The sequence below is a fragment of the Eptesicus fuscus genome, chromosome 16, assembly GCF_027574615.1.
Source record: "Eptesicus fuscus isolate TK198812 chromosome 16, DD_ASM_mEF_20220401, whole genome shotgun sequence".
Classification (NCBI taxonomy): Eukaryota; Metazoa; Chordata; class Mammalia; order Chiroptera; family Vespertilionidae; genus Eptesicus; species Eptesicus fuscus.
The window spans coordinates 31,395,825-31,414,847 of record NC_072488.1 but is presented as its reverse complement, the minus strand read 5'-3'; the positions used below and the strand labels follow the sequence as shown (position 1 = coordinate 31,414,847).

Below are 19,023 nucleotides of genomic sequence, written 5' to 3'. Positions count from 1 at the left end.
TAAACATTAATTACAATTGAAGCATCTGCTTGAACACAGTTATTTTAAAAAAACAAAACACTTAAATCTAAGCAATATCCTTGCAATATCTCCCTTGTGGATATGTAAACTTTTAACCTCTTACCTTGAATAGAGTTTCCACATTTGCCCTATTCAATCAACAATAAAAGTCAGATATGTCATTTCTTATATTTTTCCGTTAGCAGCAGGCTGTAATTCCAAGTAGAAAGGGTTTGGGGTGTGGGTTTTTTCTTTTTTGCCTTTTTACATTCTACAGTGAGAAAGAAGTTAATGCTAGTTTATCAAAATAATTTATGCCTTAAAATTCCTCTAAGAGCAGAGAGAAAATAGCTTCCATTCCATTTTAGGCTTTGGTCTAAGCAGTTCCATTGCTATAGGATATGACATACTAAGAAAAAAATTATAAATCAGTATTCCTAATGCTATTACACACTTTTTTAAATTCTAAATTTCAACATACACAATATCTTTGATTTTGTTTGAATCCCTGTTCCCTACAAAATTAATCTTTTAAGACATTTAAAAACCAATTGGAGTATCTGTAATCAGTTTCAAGGTACAAGATTAAGTATTCACAAAAAGACAGATTAGGATAACTTTCTATTCTAATAGTAATCCACAAAGTGAAGGAAAAAATAACTCAAGTATGGTAAAATAAAGTTGGAGAGTAGAACATCAAAAATTCTAAAAGTCAGCAAAACATGAAAAGATTCCAAAATGGCAAAAGTAGGAGAGTGATAATCCGGTTCTTTAAATTACACGTTGAAATAAAATTAACAAATTTCAGAGGGTATTATTTCTAATTTTATGCTTTATATAACAATCATCTTGAAACCCCATCAGCCTTGATTAGCCAAATAAAGTTTCCGGAAAGCTAAGTTTGAAAGGCGAGAGGGAAAAATTTGTAACCAAAAACAAAATAAAGCTTCACATCTGTGTCTGCATCTGAAGCTGCCCTGTAAGATCTGATAACTTATTAGAAAGCAATCTTTTTTGCAAGGCAGTGGATTTACATCATACATTTTATCTCTCCAAGGAAATTCTAATTACTGTTCCAAACATTTTTGATTGATTTGCTTTTTATTCATCCAAGGTATTCTCTGCTCTATGATGAAATCAAGCCTTCAATAAAATTCCAAAAATTTCAGAACAATTTACAAGCTCCAGATGACTGAAAGTTTTCTCATGTCCATTTGGCATTCAGGAATAGAGTTTCACCAAATATATTCAGAAGAAGAATACATCTGGCACTCACTAAAACAAAGAACTCACCAATGACATACTTGAGGCAAATGAATGTCACATAAATGCAAATTTGCCAATATTCTTTGAGGCCAAAGCTGCAATCCAACCTCCATGAGCCTGCTTGTAAGGCACAGGCCACCAATTACATAGGTTAATGTTTGGGGGTATTTTAGAAATTAATTTTAAAAATACGTATTATCTTCTGTGTACAGGTTTGTAATGATGTATGTGTGCATTAGAAAAGACTTAGCATCTTGCCAAAACCGGTTTGGCTCAGTGGATAGAGCGTCGGCCTGCGGCCTGAAAGGTCCCAGGTTCGATTCCGGTCAAGGGCATGTACCTTGGTTGCGGGCACATCCCCAGTGGGGGTTGTGCAGGAGGCAGCTGATCGATGTCTCTCTCTCATCGATGTTTCTAACTCTCTATCCCTCTTTCTTCCTCTCTGTGAAAAATCAATAAAATATATTTAAAAAAAAAAGACTTAGCATCTGCTAAAAACCCACTTAAATTCATCGTATCTCTTAACCTTATGCTGACTCCGATTTAGTGACAAAGACAAGATAGAATCAAAATTTTAGCACTAAAAAGAATACTAGAAGCTATTTCTTCCAAGGACTTGTTTCAATAATGACAAGTAAAACAGAAATCCATGTCGAGTCACCAGAAGAGTATTTTCATGGATAAAAATGGTAAACTTAGCTTTTTTAAAGTATTGAATTTTTAAGCATCAACAGGAAAACAGCCCAGTAAAATAATTTAATCAACATCTTTCTTACAAGAGTATGTTACAGAGCTACAATAGTCAGTGGTCATTTTCATCATGTTACTAAGAATGCTACTATTTAACAAATGAACTCTTTCTATGAAAAGCAAAGGCTTACACAGCCAATTCTGGCTCCAGCACTGGCTTCTCCTCCAACAGCTTCATGAGGGAATATACTTTTACAAACCAACTAGGCCCAAATATTGCCTGGTTTGGTTATGTGGCCAGAAATTGTAGGCTAATTCTGAGATTCGTGTCTTGGTCTCTAGAATGCCAGGGATACCCACTGGGCTCAGTTAGCCTGCAACTGAATCAGCCACTCTGGTCATCAACATCTCTGAATCTCTTCTGAAATTGTGATTTCCCCCCCTTACCAAACAGAACTTCAAATCTTTACAATCTAAGGTTCCCCTGAACTTACAACTATTCAGCAAGGTGAATTTATTACAATCTTTCATTGCAATCTGCTCGATCTATGCATCCAGTTTGAATCTCTAGAGTTGTACTACACTGAAGAAATCATCCATGCCTCTTTTCTGTCCCTGATGTCATAAATTCAGTTGGTAGTGGAGAGAGAGTAACATTTAGAGCATCAGACAGCCTGCAATTGAACCACACGTTGCTGCTCACCAGCTATGTGACCAGGACAAGTTACGAAACTCCTCTGTGCCTCAATTTCTTTTTTAGTAAAATAGGCATGAACAATAGTAGTGATGAGTTGTCCCATGTGAAGTACTTAGTTCCTGACATGGTGTAAGTACTACCTAAGTGTTAGTTAGTACTACTTATTATCAGTAAGGAAGTATAATTTTTATAAGTCACTTGAAATTCAAAAACTTAGTATCTCAGAGCCGTTTATTCCAAAAATACCATCATCTCGGGATGCTGGTCAGTATGGTGCCACACATTTCTATGACCCAAGTCATCAAACTGCAGCAAATTGAATATCCAAACTCTGCTTCTTCTAAATATTCCATGAACTAAAGATAGTTACAAACAAAATATGAAGAAAAATTTCAACCTTAATAACTTCTTCTTTTCTATTGTACAATGAATATGATTTACTAAGCTCACAGTATAAACTGAGTAATAGGTCACTGTGATTAATAATAACAACAAGTGGCAATAGCTACATGCAAGGAACTGTAATGTATTAAGAGCTTTATGAGCATTCTCATATTGAAAACCTCTACAAGACAGGAATTATTATTATTATCTCAATTTTGTGCCTGAGGGAAACTGAGGCCCAAAGAGGTTAAGTAACTTTCCCAAGTTCACAAAGCCAGTGAGTGGCACAGTCAAGACCTGAACCTAGGCTCTCTGGATGCTGGCCCTATACCACATTGCCCCCTCACTGGGGGTTATCTTGGGATGTAGCTATTATTTCTGAACTAAACACTGTGGCTATTGGAGATTTGATATTATTGGCAGGGCCACATACTCACCTAAAAAGTGTCAGAGGAAAACTAAGCTCCATACAAATCATATGGACTGATATGCTCTAAATCAGGGGTCCTCAAACCTTTTAAACAGGGGGCCAGTTCACCGTCCCTCAGACCGCTGGAGGGACGGACTATAGTTTAAAAAAATAAACTATGAACAAATTCCTATACACACTGCACATATCTTATTTTGAAGTAAAAAAACAAAACGGCAAAAACACCCTGCGGGCCGGATAAATGTCCTCGGCGGGCCCAATGTGGCCCGCGGGCCGTAGTTTGAGGACGCCTGCAGTGTCTGAATTCAAGGAAAGTAAGAACCAGGGAGCAAAGGATATACATGAAATAAGGGCTCAGGGTGAAAGCCCAGCTCCTGGCCAACCTTGTAGTTCACAGAGGCAGGCCTAAGTCCTGGAAGACTTGACAGCGTGTATAGAATAGGCTGTCTTCCAGTCAGAGGGGCCTGGAATTGTAGACCCAGTACTCTTTAGATGCCCAGTCTCATCAGCACACAGAAACCACTTAAACCACTATAGAAGACAATAATTCTGCCACATTACCAGGCCTAATTGCCAATTTCTGGGCCTTGACAGTCTAGTTGTATAGGCACTGGGTCATTTTTTACAACTTTCCTACAAATTTCCTTATTTGTAAGACCTAGGAGTTGGGAAACGTAGGGGCATTCTGTAGGCAAACCTGGTCATGGCCTACCACTATAAGGGTTGGTTTCCAAAGGAAAACCAGGATACTTATTAGTAGAAGAGAGAATAAATGAGGAACAGGCAAAGATGATGTGATAAGCTAAGGGTAAGTTACAATGTGATAACAACAGATAAGTACAATATAATAACTACAGGTAAATGTTGTTATCCTAGTCAACGTTTATGAAGAACTGAAAGAAGTTTAGTGACTGCTCTGGTTACCTAGCTAGAGCACAGCAAAGTCCAGGTAAGAACTCCTGGCTACCTGTCCTATTTTCTTTCTAAATTACTTTCCTTTAAGTTCGCCTAGGACTGAAAGGTTTCCCAGGACACAGAACTTTCATTGAAAAACTGGAAACGTCCTCAAAAATCAGGGCCACATTATGACATTCACAGTCCTTAATCACTTTTGCCTTCATGGTCCCCTTCCTCCATAAAACAAACAAACAAACAAACAAACAAATAAATAAATACATTTTCCAACTACAATGGTATGAAGACAAATATAATTCAAGCTGAATGATACCTACTTTTTCCTCCTGACTTTAAAAGAAATTGAAACATTGTGGAGAAGTTCTAAAAGTATCATGGGTCCTAGGTTAGTCGGGCCCGGGAACAATCCATCATGGATCCACGTTCTCTCCATGTGCTGGCCAAGGACAGCATTTATCCCTTTCCTGCTCAGGCTGGCTTACCTCTGGGTTTTAACATGACTGCAGGTAGCAACTGAAGCAAAGGGCTCCATTGTTCCCCTCCACCGTGAGCTTCGAAAGCCTTTCCCTAACTATGGAAAAGAAATCTTCCACTCAGTTCTGATCGGTATGAAGTGGGACAATGGCTTATCCCAAAACAATCGCTGGAAAATGCATTATTGATTTTATTACCTTTAGACTAATCAGGAGATACCTTATTGTTAGGAATAGGAATGATACCTAAATAATACTGGGTATGTTACGATGGAGGAGTGGTCTACTATAGGCCTTCATACCATGCATTCTAATATCTAAGAACAATCATTCACATGTATTGAATATTTGCCATGAATTTCTCACTCAGTCCTCACAACTTTTTAAAAACAGAGTGTTATCCTCCCCATTTACAGAAACAGGAACTGAAGTTTAGGAAGCATAAAAGATTTGCCCAAGGTAAGATTTTTTTTAAAAAAAACACGGTACATAAAAAGGACAAAACATAAAAAAATTAATAAAATTAAAAATGCTTGCTCTAAAAGACAACATTAAGAAAAGAAAAAGACAAGATAAAGCCTGAGAGAAAATATTCAAAAAATATATATCTGACAAAGGTCTTGCAGGAAGACTATATTTTTAAAAAAACATTACAACTAATAATAAGACCAAAAAAATAAAGAATTGATTTAAAGATTTGAATGGGCTCTTCACAAAAGAGGATATATTGATAGTCAATAAGCATATTAAAAATGCTCAACATCACTACCCCTGAGAGAAATCTATATATATAAAAGCCTAAGCGACCGAATGACGTAATGACTGGTTGACCGGTCGCTATGACATGCACTGACCACCAGGGGGAAGATGCTCAATGCAGGAGCTGCCCCCTATTGGTCAGGGTGCTCCCACAGTGGGAGCTCTGCTCAGCTGACCAACGGGGGCCAGACTCCAGGCTCACGGCTGGCGAGTGCAGCTGCAGTGGCATGAACGTCTCCCGCCTCCGTGGCAGCACTACCAAGCAGTAGCAATGGCAGGTGCAGCAGGGCTGAGATGAGCCAGAGTGGTGCCCGGCCTGGGCTCAGGCTCCTCCCCAGCAGTCTGCATTCCCCGAGGGGTCCTAGATTGTGAGAGGGTGCAGACCAGGCTGAGGAACCCCACTGGTGCATGGATTCATGCACCGGGCCTCTAGTATAAAATAAAATCACAATTAGATGCCACTTACACACCCCTAATAATAGCTAACATTATAAATGACTGACAATACTAGGTGTTGGCAAGAATGTAAAGCAAATGGAATCTCATACATTGCTGACAGGAAAATAAAATAGTAATCTCTTTGGGAAACATTTTGATACTTCCTTATAAGGTTAAACATAACCCCTACCATATGACACACCAGTACTACTTCTAAGTATTTACCTAAAAAAATGGAAAACATGTCCACACAAAGATTTCTATGTGAATATCCATGACAGCTTTATTTATAAACAATCCAAATATCCATCAACTGGTGAACAAATAAACAAATCAGTGTTCTAGTATGTCCACAGAATGGAAAACTACTCGGCAACAACAACAACAACAAAAATGAGCTTCTGATACACCTAACAGCAAGGATGCAATTCAAAACATGCTAAGTGAAGGAAGCCAACACAGAAGAGTACACACTCTAGTATTCCATTTAAATAACTTACACTGAGAAAAGATTGCAGAGGAGCAGGGAGCAAGCAAGGAGGCCTATTAGGAGGCCATTGTAATAATCCAAGTGGAAGATGGTGGTGGCTTAGACCATGGTGCTCACTAAAGAACTGATAAGCCCAACCGGCGTGGCTCAGTGGTTGAGCGTCAATCTATGAACCAAGAGGTCATGGTTTGATTCCTGGTCAGGGTATATGCCTGGGTTGTGGGCTCAATCCCCAGTGTGGGGCATGCAGGAGGCAGCTGATCAATGATTCTCTCTCATCATTGATGTTTCTATCTCTCTCTCCCTCCCCTTTCCTCTCTGAAAGCAATAAAGATATTTTTTTGAGAGAAGCCACTGTTTTCCCAATACTGTCATAAGAGTGCACCAAGGAACACAGAAGGCTGATGGACTTTGGGCGTTAGCAGGACTAACGCCAAGCACTATTGTTCTGTTGAGATAGTGGTGGCTCGAAGCAATTTCCTGACCTAATAGCCTCAAAGTAAATGTTTACTGGACCTTACTGATTTTTCCTGATCTTTATTGACCTTAGAGATGGTCTGTCTGCTACCTGTTTGCCATGCTTTACTGAGGGCAAGATGTGTAGCTAAAACTGAATAAAAAGCGAATAAGGCCACATTTCGGTGTGCCTCTCCAAGAGAGAGGTCTCCACCTGGCCCCCATGCCTTCTAAATTCATATTTCTTGTATAGCATTTTCAATTGTGCATTGGCCCCTCCTTCAGATCTTCAACCCTAGTCGTGCAGATCGCAGCAATTTTTTAAAAAAGAATTGATAAGAAGAGGTCCAATTCTGGATATATTTTGAAGATGAAGCCAATGGAGTTTTCTGAAGAATTGAATGCAGGGTGTGTGATAAAAAGAAATCAAGGGATGACTCTATGATATTGGACCTGAGCAAATGGAAAGATGTAATTGCTTTTAATTGAGGTGGTGAAGCAGCTGGGAAGAGTAAGCTGGGAAAGAGGGTGAGAATCAGCAGACCTGTACAATTTGAAATGTCCAGTAGGTGTACAGATGAAGATAACAAGTCAGCAGTTGGGTATGTGGGAAGAGTTGCTGGCTAGAGATAGAAATTTGGGAATTTTAATCCACTATTTCTGTAGAAAGGGTTTAGGATAGGTAGAAATAATTCAACAGAAATAAAAGAGTCATTATTTGCAGATGACATGATATTATACATGGAAAACCCCGAAGACTCCATCAAAAAACTATTAGACTTAATAAATGAATTCGGCAATGTAGCAGGATACAAGATTAAAACCCAGAAATGTATGGCTTTTTTATACACTAATAATGAACTCACAGAAAAATAAACTATAAAAAAAAATCCCACCATTGCACCAAAAAAATTAAGATACCAAGGAATAAACTTAAATAAGGAGGTAAAAGACCTATACTCGGAAAACTACAGAGATAGAGTGATAGAGGAAGACATAAACAAATGGAAGAACATACTATGTTCATGGACTGGTAGAATCAACATCATTAAAATGTCCATACTACCCAAAGCAATTTATAGATTCAATGCAATCCTCATTAAAATACCAACAGCATATTTCACAGGCCTAGAACAAACTCTCCAAAAATTCATCTGGAATAAAAAAAGACCCCAAATAGCCACAGCAATCCTGAGAAAGAAGAATAAAATTGGAGGGATCGCAATACTAGATATCAAACTATATTACAAAGCCACGGTCCTCAAAACTGCCTGGTACTGGCACAAGAACAGGCACATAGACCAATGGAACAGAACAGAGAACCCAGAAATAAACCCAAGCCACTATACTCAATTAATATTTGACAAAGGAGGCAAGAGCATACAATGGAGTCAAGACAGTCTTTTCAATAAATGGTGCTGGGAAAATTGGTCAGATACATGCAAAAAAAAATGAAACTAGATAACCAATTTACACCATACTAGTACACAAAAATAAACTCAAAATGGTTAAAGGACTCAAATATAAGACAGGAAAATCATAAAAATCTTAGAAGACTCCATAGGCAGCAAAATATCAGACATATGTTGTAGCAATATCTTTACTGATGCAGCTCCTAGGGCAATGGAAACTAAGGAGAAAATAAACAAATGGGACTATATCAAAATAAAAAGCTTCTGCACAGCAAAAGAAACTATCAACAAAACAACAAGAAAGCCCACTGCATGGGAGAACATATTTGCCAATGTTATCTCAGATAAGGGTTTAATCTCCAAAATTTACAGGGAACTCATAGAATTTAACAAAAGGACGATAAATAATCCAATCAAAAATGGGCCAAGGACCTAAATAGACACTTTTCGAAAGAGGACATACAGAAGGCTGAGAGACATATGAAAACATGCTCAAAGTCACTAATCATCCAAGAGATGCAAATCAAAACAACCATGAGAGGTACCATCTCACACCTGTCAGAATGGCTATCATCAACAAATCAACAAACGACAAGTGCTGGAGAGGATGCAGAGAAAAAGGAACCCTCTTGCACTGCTGGTGGGAATGCAGACTGGTGCAGCCACTGTGGAAAACAGTATGGAGTTTCCTCAAAAAGTTAAAAATGGAACTCCCATTTGACCCAGTAATCCCACTTCCAGGACTATATCCCAAGAAACCAGAAACACCAGTCAGGAAGGATACATGCACCCCTATGTTCATAGCAGCACAATTTACAATAGCTAAGATTTGGAAACACCCTAAGTGCCTATCAACAGATGAGTGGATTCAAAAACAGTGGTACATCTACACAATGCAATACTACGCTGCTATAAAAAAGAAGGAACTTGTACCATTTGCAACAGCGTGGATGGACCTGGAGAGCATTATGCTAAGTGAAATAAGTCAGTCAGAGAGAGATAAATATCACATGATCTTACTCATTTATGGAATATAATGAACAACATAAACTGATGGACAAAAATAGATCCAGAGACAAGGTAACACTGAACAGACTGTCCAACCTCAGAGAGAAGGGGGGGGGAGGGGAGTAGGGGCTGGAAATCAACCAAAGCACTTGTATGCATGGATATTAGCATAACCAATGGACACAGACACTGGGGAGGTGGGAGCTTGTCCTAGGGGGTGGGAGTGGCTAGGTGGGGGGAGGTCAATCAGAGAAAAAGGAGACATGTAATACTTTAAACAATTTTAAAAAAGGAAATAAAATAAAATTTCTCTCGACAGATCTTTTTACTGTACAAAGTCAAATATCTAATTTAAAAAAAAAAAGTTTGGAGATCATTAATGACTAGGAAAACAAACATTCATATTTTGTTAGTAAAAATCTTCAGTACTATTAGCAAAACTGCATATACTTAAGTAAGGTTCAGGCATGAAGCTCCTCTGAGTTTGCCCAGTATCATGTGGCTTGCAACCAACTTGGCAAAGTCTGGGCAACCCACTGCATACTCCACAGATAAGGAGTGAGGCTTCCACCTGACAGCCTGGGTCTACCACCTTTCCCACAGCAGGGAAGGAAAAGGAGCTGTTCCTCTCCCTCCCTCCCTCTGCCTCCAACTCTGGGTCAAAGTTCTTAATACCTCCAGGTTATACATGGTCTCATTCATGAAATTGTATTGGGTTGCTTGCTTTTTAGAGGACATGACTGCCTTGAAAGCAAACTATTAATCTGATTTTAGAGTCGTGGGCTTCAGAGATAACTGCAATCTGTGTGGTATGATTTGAAGAAGCCAGGGGAAAAAAAAAATTGTTTCCCCTCCAGATTCCTGAAATTCCACATTAGAATGAAAGGTGAGAGTGCAATGCCCAACTTGGAATGACCAGGACTGGGGGCTCTCCCACAGATGAGCCAGTGGAGAGAAGAAAGGCAGTAGTTGAGAAAAGGGGCCCATAAAAAAGGAGGTTTGAGAAAACAAAATCAAACTCCACCTCACATTTTTGTTAGTGTGAGTTCTACTTGGCCTATTCCCAACACCTGGAACAAAATAGGTCACAAATATTTGTTGAATGAATGAATTAACTCTGTCCTAGATTTGAGGAAACAGACCCTCCCCCACTCCAAAAAAAAAGCATCTGAAAGGAAAGACAAAAGAATCAGTTCTATGAATGGGATTAATTTACTCTCCTAGTATTCACTTGGGAATTGGGGGAGGGGTGGGTTGGGGGGGGGAAGATAAGCAATTTTCCAGGACCCTCAGAAGCTCTCCTCCAGAGAGTATCCCCCTCCACAGGCACCAGAAATTGCTCCTGAGGCTGGAGCATCACAAAGGCTGATTCAAACCCCATATGTCAAATATGCCATCTTCCACCTGGGGTTCCGGCCTGTGAGAACTGGGGAGGAAAAATAGGTGGGGTGCTGGAGAGAGCCCTGAGCCAGGGGGTGCTGACCCAGCCCCGCAGCGCGCTCTCCCGCCTGGCCTGCAGTGCTAAGCTCAGCCCAAGCGCCTCCCTCAGCCCTCTCCTCCGCCCCCCTTCGCCCTCCCCCTTTCCCTCCCTTTCTCCTCCTCCTCCTCCTGCCGCTGCAGCCACTGCCAGACCTCGCCAGTTCAGACCCACGGGGCTGCCCTCCCCTGCACTCTCCCCTCGCTGCCCGGGCCCGGAGCGCAGCGCTGCCGCGCAGGTAGGAGCCCCCGACGCGGGGGTCACACCATTGCGCCTAGTGCCCGCAGGGCTGCGCGCCGGCGAGCAAGTGGGATAACCTGAGGGGTGCAGTGTACCCGAGAACTGACCCAGACTTTGCAGGATCTCTCAGGCAGAGAGGGAGGTGGAGGTGTGCGGTCTGGGAATGCGATTTGTCAACCGGTGCCAGTACCAGGGTGACATCTGTTTGTATGGGCATGTGTGTGCGCGCCAGCAATCATCAGACAGGGCTTTGACCCTAAACGAGATTTTGAAATTTTCAGGGGCTAATGTGAGAGATTTAAGACGCACCTGGATTCCACAGGCGCTGGTAAAAACTGGAGCGCTGAGCAGCTCCAGGGATTGCCGCCTGTTAGCCTACTGTTAAGAAAAGGGACCTCACTTCACTGGGGCCGCCAGGCCCGCCACCCCGAAACTCAGGCTTCGGTGTGGTCCCCCGGATCAGGCCTTAGGTAGCCCCAGTCCTGAAGGTAGTGTGTCGGGGACCGAGAAACTAGGGAAGCAGTCGCTCCTCCGCACAACCTGGCGCTTTTAAACAAAGCCGCGCGCAGAGAACGGCGTGGAAATACCACTTTGAGAGCTGGTGCTGGGGGATGTGAGAAGGAGCTCTTGAGGGGCAGGTATTCTACTAGAACTGGGAAGAGATTGCCCCAAGTTTTGTTGTCGTGTTTTGTTTTGTTTTAAGTGTGAGGCCAAGGTAATTCATATTGGTTCGCAGGTATTTCTACTGAGCTGTGCAAAGAACTTTACTAGCTGGAGGTGAACTTATGGGGAAAAGCCTTAACGTTCAAGGGAATAGGAGATTTGCTGTCCCACCTTCACGCTTGTTAAGTAAATAAATAAATAAATACCACCTCTTTTGCAATTAATTACCCTCAATTATTTTCCTTTTGCCTCATTCTGGAGCCTGTTGTGTAGGTGCAGTATCAAAGGTACGCTGTGTGTCCTTTGTATATGTTTTGCACAGCCGGATGGAGTGAAGTGAAATGTAGCTCTGCAGCCTTGTTACAGTCCTTGGTGCCTCCTTTGGCCACTGGAAGGTTGAGGAGGGGGTGGGGAGTTGAGAAAGTAGATTGAAGTTGGGTATCATGGAGCCTCAGCTTTTCCCAGCCCTCCTTCCTTGCTTGTTACCTCACAGCTAAAGTTTTGTTCCTTACCCCTCAACTGATACTAAGCATCTCTTTGTCCTGTGTTTTCTTTGAGATTCACGATGTTGAAAGCCATTTTCCTAACTATGCTGACTCTGGCGCTGGTCAAGTCACAGGACACTGAAGAAACCATTACATACACGGTAAGGGGTGATGGAATTTGAGATAAGTGCTGTTCAAGCAGGATTCTGTGACACAAGGGAGACTTTATCCACTCTTGCCAGTGTATGTGGACTGCACTCTGAGAGGGTAATAAACTATGCCTTAGCATGGTTCACGTTTGATTCCTTGTAAATTGCAGGTGGTCCTTTCTAAAGTTCATTTAGATTACCAATTGAGATAGGGACTAAGATGTAATTAATGATCTGTGTAAGGCACAGAGAGAGAGAGAGAGAGAGAGAGAACCATTTTAAAATGAAAACCAAAGTAAGCTACATGGTTCAATAAATTAATGGGTGTCAGGAATTGGAAAACCAGGATTCCTACATGCATGCAGATGAAACCAAAACTGGCAGAGGAAGACTTTAGTCAAAATCAATAAACATCAGAAAAGCACTTTGCCTCATTTGTACATGTGATTTATGTTCTCAGGTAAGCGGCCTTTATTGACTTTATAAAGGCTGATATTCATTTATAGTATAACTGATATTCATTTATAGTATAACATATAAATGCCCTTGCGATAAACTTCATGTGTTACCAGGATGTGGAATTAGCTCAAGTGGTTTTGAAATGCATTGTGTGAAATTTGATTTTGCATTTTCTAATTAGCATATCTGATATTTCCAGATAATATCTGATTAATTAGTTAATTGCATGGGTATGCATAACTAATGTTTACTAAAATATTGAAAATATCATCTGACCTCTCCCACTGCCAAGAGTGGATGTGGTGAAAACAGAGGGTGGTACTTACCTCACTTCTGGTGAGTTTGCACCTCTGTTTTGTGTTCTTTACTCTTTAATCAGTGTTGTGAGGCAAATGGCATTTGTCCTGAATCAAAATATGAAAAACACATTTTTTTTACTTGTTTTCAATTTAAAATTAAGTAATCCTACTTAGAAGAATGTGAATTTTTTTTTAAATAAACTTTTTAAAAGTGAGCTAATGTCAATTACTGATAATAAACATTATATCACTTTTTTGGTACCATATTATCCCTAGAATGATAGTATTCATCTGGCAAATGTTCCTTGTTGTTGTTCAAATCAACTATCAATCAAATAGGGTTTAATATAAATATTTGTTAACCTAATGGTAAATGTAATTTGCTTCCTCTGCTGAAGATAAATAAAGCAAGAGAAATGAATACATGTGTTGTTTATCTTCTACTGAAAATGTTTTGTTATGCAGGCTAAATTAAACCTTCTTAGTTTAAGTTAGGGAGCTAACATTAAATTAGCTACCCACTTTTATATTCATCTAATAAAAGATTTTATAGCTTTTATAATTTCTTGTTTTATACTCTCTCCCCTTTGCTAATCACTAAATCTTATTCATTGTTAGCAGAGAAAATTCCCTGTGGATTAAACACAATTGTTTTAAGATTACACACTAGGGCTCACTATTATGACAACAGATTTCCCAGATATGTCATCCTTTTTGTGCTAAGATTAGATCTATTCTCTTTTGAATTGTGTATGCCTAATGATTAGTGGTTGAAGAATAAGATGTAACTATTTTTTAAATATCCCACGGTGGAGACATTATCTCCTTTCATTCTCACAGAAAAGTATAAGGTAAGTGGCATCATCTTCCCTTTGCTGAGAGTAGAACTGAAGATCTGGGAGAGTATCTCATTTGCTTAAGGCTACACAGCCAGCAAGTGGTTAGCTAAATCCACTCTAGGCTTGTATAATAGTAGATCCATATTAAAGGTACTGGAACTAAATATCTATAGCAAACTGAAGTCTTTTCTATTAGCATACAGATTATTTAAATGAACTATCATTTTGCATGGCTTGAAAGAGGTACTTTTCAGAAGGATGGGCACATATCCACAAGATAGCATTCCCCCTCCATATTAAAGACAGGATGCATTCGGTTAGTTACTCACCAAGTATCTGCTTTGTGCATAAGCAGTTCTCATTACTATCAAAAGAATTAAGTTTATTTGTTTACTAAGGAAATTCAGACCTTAACCTCAGGGAATTTACCCTGGGAAGATACTGTTAAAAACCACAAAGTTCCTAAGCAAGTACAAATAATATTATTATACAGGTTATACAAGTTGTTAAAGCAATAGAAAAGCAAGGAGGTAATTAATGTGAGTGGTGGAATATTGGAGGAGATAGAACTCTGTGCTGACTCTTGAAGGAAGTAATGACTTTGGATTAATCCAGAAAGGCTGAAGAGGCACCTGAATCAGGAAGAAAAGAAATTGGCACAATCAAAGTCTAGAAGTGTAAACAACCAAGACAATTCCAAGAGGTGACCAGGTCAGATGGGCTGGAGCTGGGTAGTAGGGAGAACCTGGAGATGATAATAATGAGAGATGAGAGGTCTGCAGACCACTGTGATCTCTTAGATGGAGTAACAACATAACCAAGAGGGCAAGAAAGATTGCCATGGAGGCTGTTGTGCACCATGTAGAGATATGGAGACCTGTTAAGGAGTCTTGCCTACTCATGAGGCCAGGAAGGCCTATACTAATTGGTAAATACAGAAATGGACACAAAGTCAGCAGAACTTGAAGGAAAATCATTTGAAAAGTCAATATTGATGTCAAAATTGTAATCCTGGTTCCTAAGAATGGTGGTAGTGCCTTGCTTGAACAGTGTTTGGGAAACTTGGAAAAATGAGTTTAGGAGATAAAGTAAATTTAGTGTTTACCCCGCTAAGTTTCAGATATCAGTAAAATATCTACACTGGCCTGTCTGTCTCCATTCAGCTATTTACTTGCCAAGCATCTGTTGTGTGCATAAGCAACTCTCAGCTCTATTAAAATAATTTATTTTTTTGTTTACTATAATTTTTCTCAATACTTCCTGACGCATCTTTCTTTTCTCAAGAAATAGCCTCTGCTAAGTGAAATAAGCCAGTCAGAGAAAGACAGATACCATATGATTTCACTTACATGTGGAATCTAATGAACAAAATAAACTAACAAACAAAATAGAAACAAACTCAGAGATGCAAAGAACAGACTGGCAGCTGTTAGAGGGGAGGAGGTTGAGGAGAGGGGGAAAAAGGTGAAGGGATTAAGCAAAAAACAAAAAGAAAAAAAAACCGCATAGACAGACAACAGTATGGTGACTACCTGAGGAAAAGGGGGGTAGATGGAGGTAATAGAGGGTAAAGGAGGAATAAACCATGATAGAAGGAGACTTGACTTGAGGTGGTGAACACACAATACAATATACAACGTATACATGATGTATTATAGAATTGTACACATGAAACTGATATAATTTTTTAACCAATATCACCCCCAATAAATTCAATAAAAAGTAAAATAAAATAGAAGTAGCACCTAGATTATCTGTATCAGAGTCATATGGGATGCTTGTTAGGAAGTCAGATTCCAGGCCTCCTACCAGAATCTGATCTTTTGGTTGGAACCAGCACCTTGGGGATTCTTAACCATAATACAGTTTGAGATTCACTGACCGTCAGTAAGAATTCAGTTCCTGTCTGTCCCAAAGAAAGGTTTCCCAGATTTGGCCCTGTCTACCTCTCTAACCTTATCCCCACCCACCCACCCAAGACTACTTGAAGCTCCATCCCCTTTTTAACAGTTTTACTCTTATAAGTCCCCATTCACTTGTGGCCTCCCTCACAGAGCCTTTCCTTCCATCCTGTTGTGCCCACCATATCCCTGGGCAGAGTCCACCACTCCTACCTACATGCATACTTGTGTCATGGCACCTAACATCTTGTTCCAACTTGTCTACCTGTCTTTCTCCTCTTCTGGCCTATGAGCTGCTTGAGGACAGGGAAAAGGGCTTCATGATCTTTGCATTCCCAGGGACTAGGATGGTGCGAGAAGGTACTTAATAGATGGTTCAGTGAGTGAACCAGAGGACCTGTGGGAGCTGCAACTAGGAGGCAGGCCAGGGTGTGAGAGGAAGGCCCTGAACCCAGCTGAATGGGAATGATAAGGAAAGCCAGGTGCTGGAATGCTCTAAGAGGATTTGGAGAGGGAAAGAAGAGGAGAGTCAAGGGCTGAAAAAAAGAACTCAGTTGGATTTTTTTTTTTTTTTTTTGGTAAAATTTACAATGTGAAAGAAGAAGCAAATAAAGCAAAAAAGACCAGAGCAGTCAGGGAGATTGGAAATTAGTATCAAGACAGGGAAGAATTCCAAGAAGATGGTCATGGGTGATTATACCAAACACAACAGTAGAGTTAGGCAGCTGATGATTGGGAAGGGATGCCTCAAGCAGGACAATGCACAGATTTGTCTTAAAAAAAAAAAAAAAAAAAGAAAAGCTAGAGAATGTTAAACTACCCATCTCCTCATCTACCTAGGAAGCCAGTGCAAAGATTGTTGCCATAAGAATGAAAATTTTAGAGTGACTTCCTAGGGACTGGATACACCAACTAACTCTCCTGGCCCCATCTTGATGTTTTCTTCACAGCAATGCACAGATGGATATGAGTGGGATCCTGTAAGACAGCAGTGCAAAGGTGAGCCAACTTCAAAGACTTCCCATCTGAACATAGCTTTCTGTGTCACTCTTCATCTTATGCTACTCTTCCTGTACTGTTTGTATTATACCAAAAAATATATGAGCATGTATGTATATGTTCAGTTTTCCCCCTAAGAAGACTCCTGACTTTATTTTATTATTCACTGCAGATATTGATGAATGTGACATTGTCCCAGATGCCTGCAAAGGTGGAATGAAATGCGTCAACCACTATGGAGGATACCTCTGCCTTCCTAAAACAGCCCAGATTATTGTCAATAATGAACAACCTCAGCAAGAAACACCAGCAGCCGAAACTGTGGGTGCAGCTGCAAATGCAGTCGCAACCTCGAGTGCAGCTGGGGGTGTAGCAGCCAGTGGCATGGCATCCAGTGGAGTGGTGCCTGGGACTGGTTATGTTGCCAGTGCTGCTGCAGTTGCAGGTCCAGAAGTGCAGACTGGCCGAAACAACTTCGTTATCCGGCGGAACCCAGCTGACCCTCAGCGCATTCCCTCCAACCCGTCTCACAGGATCCAGTGTGCAACAGGCTACGAGCAGAGTGAGCATAACATCTGCCAAGGTAAGCATGACTTCTTTTACTAACAAATAGGTTCTTGCCCAAGTGCACCACGTGGTGAAAATAATAACTCACACATTTTTGACAGCTTCTCACATGTGCCAGACATTGTGCTAAATGCTTCGCCTGCAATAATCCTAAAAGGTAGTTGCTGCCCGCATAGTCGTCATTTTACAAATGAGGACTCAGAGAGGTCACCAGTTGTTCTCAACCTTAGCCGCACATATTTAGAGTCACTTGGGAGCCTTTAAAACGCCTCTACGTTCAAGTCACACCCTAGCCCAATTCAATAACAATCTCAGGCATCGGTATTTTTTAAAGCTCCTCATGTGGTTCCAGCATGCAGTCAAGTTTGAAAACCTGGGGTCACACAGATGATGAGTGCAGAGCCAGCCTTAAGACCCGACAGACAGGGCCAGAGTTACAGCTGTCAGAAGGAGCAGTCAGGTTATCCATGGGAATTGCTTTGTCAATCTATTCCATACTAGTAAATGTCCCCCTTTGGGTTCTCAAGTTTTCTTTTCATTGAACTTGCCACTGACATTTTTTCCTTATAATAGAATAAAGAAATGGGGCTCCTGCTTCTTACTACCATCTCCCCCACTCATACTCACATGTCTTTTAAAGCTCTCATTTAAACACATTTCACATATGAAATGGCACCATCTGCCTGGGTTTTTCTGTTTATTGTCACAAAGAGGACACATCACTGTGTATTCTAGAAACAGCTGTAGACTCATGCTAGCAAAGCAATAAGAATCTTGGGCTTTGCCCTAATTGGTTTGGCTCAGTGGGTAGAGCGTTGGCCTGCAGACTGAAAGGTCCCAGGTTCAATTCCAGTCAAGGGCATGTACTTTGGTTGCGGGCACATCCCCAGTAGGGGGTGTGCAGGAGGCAGCTGATCGATGTCTCTCTCTCATCAATGTTTCTAACTCTCTATCTCTCTCCCTTCCTCTCTGTAAAAAATCAATAAAAAAAAAAAAAAGAATCTTGGGCTTTGAAGACACATAGGATAGTAGCTAACTGGACTGTGCTAAGGGATTCTGTTTCCCTCTTCCTACTTGACAAACCCTTTCAGATCTGCTTGATGTGGAGATTGTGTTACTGAGATAGGCCACAGGAGTCCCAGACTACTTTTTCATTGCAGGGCTGACTGAGTAGACCTCCTATTATACCATAAATGCCAGGTACACATTGGTCAATGGAAAGGGCCAGGAGTTCTTACTTTCTACCTACTCACGAGTGAGGAAGAGAGCACCTTCCTCCCTCAACACTGAGGAGTTCAATTGGGATCACCTAGTTGCCTCATTAAGTGAAAAAAGCATCTTCTGGTCTCCTGGGATGCTGCCCCTCATTCACCAGTGTTCAGTTTTATCTCCTATATAAAAGGTAGTAGATTTTAAATGGCTTATAAATGAAGTAAGGAAATCTATCATGTTCTGACTTTTATTATTTTACTAGGGGCCAGTGCACAAATTCGTGCACCTTGAAAGGAACTGTGTGCAGTGAGGCTG

The 19,023-nt window shown here is 40.6% G+C and overlaps 1 protein-coding gene and 1 long non-coding RNA gene across 7 annotated transcripts in view; one reads left to right on the top strand and one right to left on the bottom strand.

Moving 5' to 3' along the window:
* Window positions 1-19,023, bottom strand: part of LOC114230252 (uncharacterized) — a 275,275-nt gene that overhangs the window by 49,931 nt on the left and 206,321 nt on the right. For all 3 annotated transcript variants that reach the window (XR_008558549.1, XR_008558548.1, XR_003616123.2), the window contains exon 4: window positions 13,218-13,295. This is a non-coding gene — a long non-coding RNA (uncharacterized LOC114230252). The remainder of the gene's footprint in view (window positions 1-13,217; window positions 13,296-19,023) is intronic.
* The window catches only part of EFEMP1 (EGF containing fibulin extracellular matrix protein 1), a 73,821-nt gene continuing 65,824 nt past the window's right edge, over window positions 11,027-19,023 (top strand). For all 4 annotated transcript variants that reach the window (XM_054728172.1, XM_054728174.1, XM_054728173.1 and 1 more), the window contains exons 1-4: window positions 11,027-11,133; window positions 12,357-12,444; window positions 16,881-16,929; window positions 17,102-17,512. In XM_054728172.1, coding sequence (XP_054584147.1) covers window positions 12,364-12,444; window positions 16,881-16,929; window positions 17,102-17,512 — 541 coding nt within the window. In that variant the 5' untranslated portion in view covers window positions 11,027-11,133; window positions 12,357-12,363. The remainder of the gene's footprint in view (window positions 11,134-12,356; window positions 12,445-16,880; window positions 16,930-17,101; window positions 17,513-19,023) is intronic.